The 12,258-nt window shown below is 37.2% G+C and overlaps 1 protein-coding gene across 1 annotated transcript; it reads right to left on the bottom strand.

Annotated features, from left to right (window-relative positions):
* Positions 1-1,872: 1,872 nt before the first annotated feature.
* p2ry4 (pyrimidinergic receptor P2Y4) lies at positions 1,873-6,559 on the bottom strand. The gene is made up of 2 exons (XM_053324262.1): positions 6,350-6,559; positions 1,873-5,094 (listed from the first exon to the last, which is right to left on the bottom strand). The coding sequence occupies exon 2, from the start codon at positions 5,044-5,046 to the stop codon at positions 3,958-3,960; it is 1,089 nt and encodes a 362-aa protein (XP_053180237.1). The 5' UTR covers positions 5,047-5,094; positions 6,350-6,559; the 3' UTR covers positions 1,873-3,957.
* Positions 6,560-12,258: the final 5,699 nt, after the last annotated feature.

Here is a 12,258-nt window from a genome sequence, read left to right as displayed (position 1 = left end):
TGAGAAAAGGGCCAGTCACAATTAGATTAGCTGTTGAACAGTGCACAAAGATGGCCTGCCTTCTTTTTAGCAAGCAGTCTGAATCTTAATTAGATTAATTTTAACAATCAAAAATTAGATCTTGTCAGGGTCACCTCGACTTGTTTTTCAAAAAAGAATTATTGGATCATGAAGTCCAAACTCAAGATGTTGATGAAAGTAACTGCTCCTGCTGGTGAAAAACAAATCTGTGAAGACACATGAGATGCATCCTGTCATAATGTTATAAAAAGTAAAACAACTATTACAGAATGACTAGCAGCACTGATGGTCTGGATCCACTTATCCACAAGTTAAATGAATTTCTAGGTGAATATGCTGAATTATTTTGTTCATGGGTTTCATTGAGCTGTTCAACCAAAATACAAGCCACTTTGCAATGGAAATCTTTTATGTCATGCTGTTTTATAATTATGTGCATCTGTATTAAACGTATTTTACTTTTATAATATCTGCGTGAGAAAGTGGAGGAATGTTTGTTCTGACCTCTAATTTCCTGCTCCCAGCAGATGGATGCGGAGTCAGAACTCAAGGAAGAGACCCTGATAAGTGATAAACAGAAGACCAGCTGTCAACCCAAAACATAGATAATCATTTCAGACATGGGCATAGCTGGAGAAACAACAGCAACAGCAAGAAAATAAGTGCTACATGACACAGTCACACACTCCTCAAGTACATTATGATACATCCTAAGATGCTGAAAGCCTTGGATCGCCTGGATAAACATAACATTACCAAAATAAACAACAGAAATATTCTACTTTTGACTGATAAATGTAAAATTAAAATGTTGGTAGAAATGACATATTGTCAGCATAGACACAGGGAAAATGTTACTTGTGTTTAAGTAAATGATACATTTTTCCCCCAATAAGTACGTGCTTCTAAATGACAAAAATAGCAGCGTACAAAGAAATTATGGATCACTGTGAAAAATATTCACAGAAGTTATTGTGTTGAGCAGTCTTTTCCTCAGTTTATCTTTCACACGAAGTCATTACTTTAACCTATTGTCTTTAGCACACTGCCAGTCCTAAATATCTTAGTTATCAGTCCATGTGTTGTCTTAGTGCCACAGAAAATAAAAGAATCTTTGGGTTAATAGCATAACTTCACCTCTGTTGTCTTTTCTGAAACTTGCTAACGCTAACATTACCAGCAGCTCTGAGACACAATCTGAAGCTACTGTGTGCTAAAAAAAAAAAAAAAAGCCTATCTGAGACTCGAACTAAGGCTAATACAAATAAACATTGTACACTTTCAGGTTTTGAACCAAATATAATCATAATAATAATATATTTTATTTGTAACGCACTTTACATTTGAAGCAAATCTCAAAGTGCTACAAGGTAAAAACATGAATATTAAACATAATAAGAATAAGAGCATATGAAAGCAGTAACCAGCAAGATAACCAAAGAAAGTCAAAGGTTCTGCTAAAAAGAAATATTTTAAGTCCTTTTTCAGAACTCTCAGTAGTCTGTGGCATTTATTCTCATTGTATGCCGTCACTTCCGTCTGTTTCGTTCATCTTGTTTGTGTTTTCTGTACTACTTCTCCATTTTCTGTACTACTTCTCCATTTATCTGGTTTTTGTTTCAATAAACCTCTCACAAAATAAAATGTGTGCAAAACACATAGGCTACACATAAAACCACCATAGAAACATGGTGGTGCAGCATGGCAGCCTCCATGAAAGACAACCCGTTCTTTAAGTAGATCTACGTGCTAATTCTGAGATAACACAATAAATCTTATTTTCAGGTGATTATACACTAATTAAAACATAATTATAAATAATACATTACATTTTTACAAAGTCTTTTCTCATTGATGCCACTATATTCTACACACTGTACCTTTAAGTTTGTGTAGTCTCATGATCTTCATTCTGCAACTTTCTGTATCAGGTGTGGCTGTGACTGTAAGTATCAGTTTGACTTCACTCTTGGTCTCTCTGTCTAATCCAGACTTAAGAGTCCTGCATGTGTGTCAATTAAAGTCCAACAGACAACTCGCTCTTTGTGTTTTTATTACAGAAATTCCACAACACTATTCATATCGTATGGACAAACTTTGTTCAGAACCACAGAGCATTATTTTAGTTTTTGTCAAAACGCTGAAATATAGAAGATACCAAACACGAATTAGGCATCAAATCTATTTATGATATAAAAATATAGATATAAAATTAGATCTTAGGTTTGAATAGTTCTATCAATGCAAGTTGAGCTGCAATGATTAAGCAATGTATCAATTAGTTGATTGACAGAAAATTAATTAAAACTAAATGAAAGCACTGAGTAGCTGAGTAGAACCAGCTCTAACCTACTCTACAGAGACAGAATGTACATTAGATGCTATCATTAGTTGTGAAAATGATGTGTGATTTTACTGTGACTTGCAGTTTGGGGAAATTTAACATTAGAAGAGAATCAACATTCAAGGTGTGGATCAGACATTTATGAGGAATTTTGAATCATTGTGTAATGGTTTTATCATTGTTACAGTGTTAATGTTTTCACTCACTATCCCAAAAAGGACAATGCATCATTTTCTTGCAGTCACATAAAAACATGTGACCCGAAGTGACCCATGACTGAGGGTAGATTTCAACGAAAAATACTTTTTGCTGTTTTCGTCACATACCTTCACTTCCCCTAAACATCAACTGCACTGTATGAAAGACCATTTAAGGTCAGGGAAGTTGTAAGTGCGTAAGAAATGACTTGCTATATTGTACAATCACTTCATGTTATGTGACATACAGTAACACAGTTACTGTAGTAATAGTTAGCCACATTCTAATCATAACATTACTCATGCAGTAACATTTTATGATACATATTAACCTGTAATTACAAAAACGTCCTCAAAGATGGTGCTCATTAATATCATGAGTGACAATGTGTAGCATGAATACATTTGCTCCAGTATGGATTCATACAGCAATGTTAAAATAACAACTTTGTAGCTTGTAGTAAAACTTTCCAATACTAGCTATCAAGGGGTTGAACCTAGATCACTAAAAAAATACTTTTTTAATTCCATGTATCAACGCCAAAGGTAAAAGCAAAAAAGGAAAATCCCTTATCCCTCTAATGAGGCGTGGGTGGTTTGAAAAGCTCCATCTCGTCCAGATCAGCCCCTCTGCTTTTCTTCATGGCTGAGCAAAAGACAGCTGTGAATACTGAAGGACAAAAACAGCTGGGCTGCACTGGTCGGAGCCGCAGTTTCTGGGTAACTCAATGTCATTGTTGATACAACAGGAAGGATTACATCATAACTGTCTAATTTCTAAGAAAATATCCAAAATATATGTTATTCCTGGTCAGATATCAAGATAAATGTTTATACTACCGTTTGCCATATTCCATTTACCTCTCCTTGATCAGATGATAATAATTCACTAACTGAATCATCTATGATTTTATGGCACCTGTAATCACTTGTGCCAAGTCACTACTTACATAATATAAAGCTTTTCTTCTGCATAAGCACCATTTTCTCAATAAAAAGGCTTTGCTTACAGTTACTTCAGTACATATACTTTATATACTGTGTATTACCATTTTGTTAAAGAATCCCTTTTTGTTAAGAGGTTGTATGCTGAGGAAAGGGTACAAACTCCCTGATTTAAAAAACAACAACACTTTTTGTCTTACAAACATGGCAAATGCAAGGAAATGAGGAGAATTAAAACACTTCTCTTTACATCTGTTAACACAAATGTCATCGAATGAAAACATACTTTCCGTAGATTTTACAATAAAATCTTCCAAATCTCTCAAAAAAGTGAAAATCACCCAGGTGATGGTAATGTTAGTGCAAGAAAGAAGAAGAAGTGCAAGAAATGCAGCACTCTTAAATACATGTTTAATGCTTTAGATTCCTGAAAAGATAAAATATAACAGTTCATCTCTCATCCTTTTCTTTGGCTTTCGTGTTTTTATAGACCAGAGCAATGCCAGTGTTGTTGTTCGGTTGTATTTGTGCCTCGTCAAGTGTTTGGCTGCTTGTCGTCTGTCTTTTTCTTGTCAGAACAGAGATCATTTTGGAGCGGTAGTGATCTCCAGCCAGGAAATACAAAATCGGGTCAATGCAGCTGTTAATGCTCGCCAGCGGCCTGGTGATTTTGTAAGTAAAGTTGACAATGTTGAGTAAATAACAAGGCTGATTCAGAACGCGGGTGATGTAGTAGATGGTCCGTGTGATGTGAAATGGGACGAAGCTCACAGCAAACACCACCAACACCACTATGATGAGCTTGATGGACTTCTTACGTGAGGCGGCGCCTTGCCTGCTGGTAGAGACCGGTCTTTTCTGGCACAAGGCCCGCGCCATCAGGCAGTAACACACCATGATGACCAGGAAAGGGATGCCAAATAGCAGCACCATGACAACAGAGCTGTAGTCCACATACCTCCTAAAAGCATTCTGACTGGTTGTGTCGTGGCACAAGGTGATGTTGTCCCTCGTGGATATGGTGACGAAGATGAGGTTCGGCACCAGACACACGGTCACCACGGCCCACACCAGGCCGCACACCATGTGGGCATGGCGGGACTTCACCAGGGTCAGAGCCTTAATGGGGTGGCAGATTCCAAGGTAACGGTGCACACTGATGCAGGTGAGGAGGAGGATACTGCAGTAGAGGTTTGCGTAGAACAGGAAGCGCACTATTTTGCAGGCAGCTACACCAAAGGGCCAATGGCTGCGATTGGCATAGTAATAAATGAGGGTAGGCAGGGAGAGAACATACAGGAAGTCTGACAGGGCAAGGTGGAACATGTACACCGTGCTGGGGTTCCATGGACGCATCTTCATGAACATCCATAAAGCCATAGCATTCAGCACGAAGCCCACCACAAACACCAGACTGTAGGATACAGGGAGCAGGATGTATTTAAACTCCTCCTCAAAGTAACAGCTGGAATTGAATACGGCAGTGAACAAGGCTGACTGGTTGTGTTTGCTGGGGCTGCTGCTGATGACCACTTCCATGATGACGTCTCCTCTCAATGATGCGCTTCCATTCCAGGAAATGACAACCTTTAAATAAAGAGGAAGTTCTGAGATATGCAGACTCCACATATTTTATCAATCAATAGATTGTTTAAATGATTTTTCAAGCAAAAATATAGACCATTTTCATCTTTAGATGTTACTTTCCCTTCCAAGAAATTATGATAAATCATTTTGATGGAAAATTTTTGGACATTTTTTAGGACAAATGATTAAGTGAGAAAAACTACAGATTAATAGAATATACCCCAAACCCTACCCTCCCAAACATGTAAGAGAATCATTGGCTGCAAAACTAGCAAAAAGTGTGAGCGGCCTGCTCTAGAGCCAGTGTTCGGTTTGTCCATTCTGGGCTACTGTAGAAACATGGAGGTGCAACATGACAGACTACATGGAAGAGGACCTGCTCCCAATGTAGATATAAACGGCCTAATCTAAGGTAACGAAAACACAACAATTCTTATTTTTAGCTGATTATACACTAATCAAAACATACTTATGAATATTATATTCAATTTTCTCCATGTCCATCTTGCACACATTCTATATACTGTACCTTTTTACGCAGCCCTACTGTAAGATGAATTTACATTATCATGTTCAACATTTACTGAAGAGCAAAAATATAATTTTAAAAGCCAGAGGGAAGACTTTTCTGTTTGATGCTGTCTTTTTTCAGTCAAATTTGAGGATTTTGGTTATTATCTTACAATGTATTGTTATTTTTACTCTTCTGTTTTATCTGTCATTTTCTATTTTCATTTACAAATCGTTTTATACTGCCTTGTGTTTCTTTTACATTCTGTTTTGATGCCTTATATTTCAGACAAGGCACAAAGCAGCTCAACATTATATTAATATTAAATATAGCCTATTTATTACAGGAATACTATTTTTAAAGCATTGGCATGTAAGCAACATTTTAATGTAGCTGTTGGAGGTGGGGTTACTTTTTGGGTGATTTATATCATGTTTCATTACAAACTTATTCTAGTTGAAAAAATACAAATTAACTAATTGTTCTCGAAGAAATTGGGTTTAAAGTAGGCAGACGTCTAACTTTCCCTCTGAAACAGACATAAAAAACAAACTAATTACTTCCCACCACGGTGACAGACAGTCTAAAAGTTTTAATAAAAATGAACTTTTCTCCATTCATTTCTGTAGTTTTTCTGGTCAACATGAGATTCTTCTACATACAATTAGTTATGCACTGAACAACAAGACATTTTCTCAGTCACACAAATTCAAGCATCGTAGCCTATATCTCGACTGCACTTACCCAAAATTGGATCTTCGGGAAAATGCTGCTGGCAGGCTGATCTTGATACCGCGGCAATACACAAAAGTCGTGTTTTCAAAAGTTTCACTTGTAAGCAGAAGTTCAGTATCTTCTTCTTTATCGGTTTCGCTGTGGGTCAGTCGGCATGGGTTGCATTAGGCACGGTCTTTGAGTTGTTTTCTGGGAAGGTTGAAGTCGTGTAGGCGTCCATGGCAGCTGCACACACAGCCAACAGCGAGTGCAGCGTGTGTGGACACAACTCACTACGGCTGAAATGGGAAGTCACATTGCTGAGTGTGCAGAAGAGCCGCCTTAAAACTGTCTGCAGGGTAACAGCCACTTTTCATTTAGTGAGCTCAACGCTCACGTGAAGGTGCTGTTATTGGGATCATTTAACACACATACAAACACACACCTATTATGCCTTTGTTAAATGTTACCATTCTTTATCAAACTGTATAATGAGTGCAGTAAAAACACGCAGATCCCTATCAACAAACCTTACTGGAGAAAGTAGTTTATCTCACCGGGTCCACCCATCATCATGGGAATACACTTGATGTAGTGATGATAAAAGGGTTGCTTACTAATGTTTCTGTGAGTTAGGACGACTCTAAGGGCCTGTGACTGATAGGGGCTCTAAAATTATTAGAAAATTTGGTGATTTTTTAAAAATATATTAAATCATCAACCTGTAAGTTTGAATTTTTTGCAAGTTATTCATACTAAATCAGATGTCTCTGCCTCTGCTGGTACCACACCCGATAGACGCAGCTTCAGGGCCAGCAGCCCTGTTTTTTATCCCTAACCCCCACCAATAAACTAGCCCTACCCCCAACAGAAGGAGGAGATGAGCAGCTCAGTTGGTTTTCTTTGTCAGTTGGTTTCCAACTCACAAAGTTGGTTAATGTCATTTTTAAGCTATGCTAATACCCATTCACTCATTGTGAATAAAAAACACTAAATACATGTGAATAGCTTTGTAATGTTACATATTGAACCTTTAATATGTTTAAGTAACAATCATCCTACAAAAAACATTGTTCACAACAATAAACTGGTTGCTCAGTCCTGCTCCTGTCAATGGACCAAATAGCTTCCACTAGATGTTAGGAATTTGCAATATTCTTTAACAAAAAAATGAACTCCATAAGAGTGAGTATCAATGCTGGTTACAGCATCAATTGACCAAGTAAAAATAATGCAAGAATGTTGAAATTCATCACTATTTCTGATCAGGAACTTTAAAGTAAGACTTCTATATGCTGTCTTGACCTAGTCCCCACTATATTTTGTAAGAGTTTTAACTGTTCGCTTCACTGTCTCTTGAGAGTGGATGTTTTCCTGAATCCTTCACAATTGCAGCTATAAACCCCCTATTGAAAGGTGATAACATAAAATAACTATAGACCTATATCAAATCTCCCGCTTTTACGTTATTTACTAGAAAATGTTGTTTTAACCAATATACCAATTTCCAGAACAAAAACATTTTAGAAAAGTTTCAGTCAGGTTTCAGGGCAAATCACAGCACTGAGATAGCCCTTACCAAAGTTGTCAGCTATCTCAGGATTAGCAGCAATACCAACAACTTCTCTATTTTAGCTCCATTACTGTAGATACCAGTACTGCCTTTGGTACAATTTATCACAGTATTCATATTGAGCACTTTGAGAAATGGGTACTCTCTGGTAGTATTTTAAATTGGTTTGGCTCTTCAATATCAGGGAGACATTTATTTGCCACTAAGGGAGATCATGTATCAATGAAATATGAGTTACTTTTTTGCTCAGAGAAGTATATACTTCCCTTAGATGATATTATCAAAGAGCACAAGCTTAATTTTCACACACATGCTGATGACACACAGCTCTATATTTCATTCAACGTAAGTGTTGATGAATGACTTTATAACATTGATGCAATACTGTGGAATAAATTACACAGCAGTATATAAAATTATGAAAATTGAGCCACAGCACAACTACTTACATCTTAACATCCTGTTTAATGAGGAACCAGGACTGTAACAAAGGTTAACAATGAGTAGTCTACTTTTAGTTGTGAAATTTCAGCACATTTTAAAACGTCCATACTTCTAGGTAAAATTCCTTTAAATTAGTAGTTCTACATTGTGACATTGTTACTTTTATTCAAGTAAAAGATCATAAGTCTGGGGTATTGTCTGTCTAAGGAAGGATCATTCCCATGACAACACTTAATGTTAGTCAATAATGAAATGTCATAGAAGTTAATATTTGCACAGCTGGACAGTAGCCTGTACGGCTGTTGTAAAACACATCATTTGTGCATGTGGAGCTGTGAATGACTCACTGGGTTGTGTCTTCAGTAATCTTTGTCATCTCAGGCTTTTTTATAAGATTCATGTGATAAGGTCTGGAATTATAAAGTCTGATCATAAAGAAATAAAAAGCAGGGAGGATGAGCAATGTTGCTGTCAGTAACAGTAAGATAAACGACGGTGATATGAGGTGTTTACTTAATAAGTTACCAAAACCTGAGGTCTGATTGTTACAAACAAGATCATTTGCACTCCAATAACTCAAAGTCTATGGACACACTGCATTGAAATGTCCCTTTTATGGTTGACATTGAAACAAACAGATAGTGAGTTCACATGACACACATCTCACTGTTATGTTCAGTTTTCTAATCCTACACTCTGACTGTATAGTTGAGGCCTGTTATACTTTGACTCAAAATAAGTCTAGTAAAGTCCCAAGTACATTTTTTCAAATGGTATTGTCCAACTTGTAATGGTTTGTTAATACCAGACACATTTTGGTGGACAAACCATCTGAGAATTCAAATTTATCCAAGTGCTTTTGAGAGCTTCCATTTTATGCTGACATTTTCAAATAAGATTTTATATGCAAAACCTGTAATCAACTATGAAGCATTGTCACCAGAAAAAGATAGACAAAACTACAAAAACAAAACACTCTGCGATTAAGGATTATTTTCATTAGTGATTGATCTACCGATTATTTTTCCAAAATGGTCTATGAAATGTCACATAACACCTGTTGTGTCTGACTAAAAGTCCAGAACTGCAGCATGTTCCGCTATCATGTATGATATCAAATCGTGTCTGAAATCAGCATGTTTTTGCATCTAAAGATTATTCAATCATAAAAATAGTTACCAGTTAGTTTTCTGTCAATCGACTAATCATTGCAACTCTGCTCCTAATGAAGCTTAGTGAAAGTTCAGACCAGAAGACCATCTTTTTGTATACTCCTGTCATAGTTTTATTTCTCATTCTTAAGTCATTCTGATCCTTCTCACAGCTCATACTGATCTCTGTCAAAGCTCATAATTTACTTGATGTTATTTCATCAGTTGACACGTCAGCTGTTCACATCACCTGGTCAAATCTAACCAATAGCACAGTGACACACCTTCATTGTCAGCCTATCATATTGCAGCTGTCTTTTTAAATGTTCTCCCTCTATGCTCAGGTGCTTTCTTGATACTGTTTTGTGTGACCCCCCCCCCCCCACCTCCCCATCACCACCCAGTCTTCAGATTCCTCAATGCAACAACTTCTCCCTTCTCGCTCTTCTCCTTCTCTCCCTTTCCCTTTCTCTCTCCCCTCAACCCCAACCAGTCAAGGCAGATAGCCACCCACCTAGAACCCGCTTCTGCCTGACGTTTTTCTTGCCACTGTCGCCAAGTGCTTGCTCATGTGGGAATGTTGGGTCTCTTTCTAAATTAATCATGTATACAGTCTAGTCCTGCTCAATGCAAAAAGTGCCTCAAGATGACCTTTTGTTGTGATTTTTGATTGATTGATCGATGTCATCAGCCACCACCACCAGTGTCTGGACTCCATGGGGGATCTATCATGCTGCTGCTCAGGACTTACGTCCTTTGATTCAAAATTTCTCCCTGCAGAGTCCAAGCGCCAAAGACTTTGACAATACCTAATCATTAATGTCATCTGCATGATAAACATTATTTTATTTTTTACTATTTTATTCATTTCATTCTCGGGTCTCTCCTGATTGAAATACATTATTGCGCCAAAAATGATAATCCAAAATCCTCTGAAATGGGTAGTTCTGTATAACAAATATTTTTCATTTTTATAGTTTTGGTACATTTTGCTGACTTTTGTGCTTTTAATCAAGTAAAATTTTACTTGGTAATTGCTCTTAATGACTTAAGTAAGATATTTGAACACTGATTTCATCACCAAATATAAGTCGCATATAAAATATCCCATGCAGGTTAAGCAAATCCAAAGTACTATTTATATTATGTTTTAGTTACAATGCATTCCTTGTTCTGCCTTTCTCTCACACATATGGAAACTGCACGACCCCTTCACCCTGCTCAAAGATTCATGTTTGTAGAGGTCAGCGTGGTGGTAGCAGTGTTTGTTGCGTGTGTATTGGTTTCTGTGGTTTAAATGTCTGGAATGTGAGTGGGCCTCTGACACAGCACGTTCCTCATCAGAAACCCTACTTAAGAGTGCAGCATGATTGGGTTTACAGTGCCTCACAAATGAATTACATGCTAAACAATCCACTTTATCTTAGTTTGTTGATTGTTTTTTTATTTCTAATCGCCCCTTTGTGCCCTTTCTCTTGTTTAATATTGCCAAAAACTCTCATTCAGTCAGTGAAGTAGATAAAGGTCACTGACACATATCTTTTGTCAGTAAATAGAGGGTGTGTTTGGTCATGCCTTAATCAGTAACTACATCAACTGAATGCCTCAGGCAAAAAAAAAAACCCACTCACACAGCAAGTGGAGTATTTGGGATTTATTTTAGGATTAGAGAACAGTTGTCTCATCTCATCGCTATGGTCTGGTGTTAACTAAGAAGACAAATATAACTCACGTTTGCACATGGACAGTCATTGTGTATTCACACATGTAACTGAACAGTGGAAAAGCACTGGTGTTTGGTCAGTCATGCAGACTGTGTACACAATAATAATGTAAAGTAGGGAGATATAAATCACATGATGTAGCTTGATCAACCATTACTGACGGTTGGATGAAGCTTGTTGGTATTGATTGGTGCTATTGATTGTTTCACATTTTTATATTTAGTCAAAGAAAACATGCAGGTACAAAGCACGCAGGAATAGCAGACTGTCCAGTGCAGAAATCATTTGAGTGGAACATTTACTTCAAATAAAGATAAAAAAATCTAAAGTTGTATCTTTTTTTATAAACTATCAACTCTAGAATTTAGATCGATGATGTGTATTAAACAAACATCAGCCAAATGCATCCCAGAGACAGATAAGTGTTCTACACCTGAAAACTAGGTGCCATTAAAGCACGCATCAGCATGATAGTGTGATGATGTAATTTATGCACTGAAATGGTGCGGACATGAAGAGGAGAAGAGATTTTCTGCCCGACAGCATGAAATGACACTTGTGATTGCTTGGTGACAGTCAAGAGTTGCTTTATGCACTTAACTTTACAAAGGCTGCATTAAACACGCACAGTGGACACAGGCACTGATTAAGTGACATGATAGCAACAGTATGAGAGGCAACTAAATCAAATGGGATACGGCAGGTCCTTCTATACCAACTTTACAGACAATGTTCCAGTAGATACAGTATGTACAGCTATGGATTTTATGCTCCATAGGGTTAATTGAGGGCTTTTACAAGCTCAGATCCAGGCTCAATAATAGCAGAGTAATGGAAAGCACACAGTAGAAGGGATGAAGGTGAATGGTAAACACTAGGGTTGAGTGAACACTGAAAATTGAAGGACTACATTTTCATAGTCATTTAAAAGTAATTTAAAATAAAATCAATGAGACCTTGATACCATAATCAGTATTTATACATGTGGCATCTCTCACAATCCGTCACTTTCTGTCAAGATGGAGAAATTAATGAAATGGACAAGTA

This window comes from Scomber japonicus, chromosome 8 (assembly GCF_027409825.1).
Source record: "Scomber japonicus isolate fScoJap1 chromosome 8, fScoJap1.pri, whole genome shotgun sequence".
NCBI lineage: Eukaryota > Metazoa > Chordata > Actinopteri > Scombriformes > Scombridae > Scomber > Scomber japonicus.
The sequence above is the reverse complement of the archived record's forward strand: the minus strand, read 5'-3'. Positions and strand labels throughout refer to the sequence as shown.

Bases quoted from the DNA above. Each gene is read 5' to 3' on its own strand.
- p2ry4 (XM_053324262.1), bottom strand. From the start codon at position 5,046: ATGGAAGTGGTCATCAGCAGCAGCCCCAGCAAACACAACCAGTCAGCC.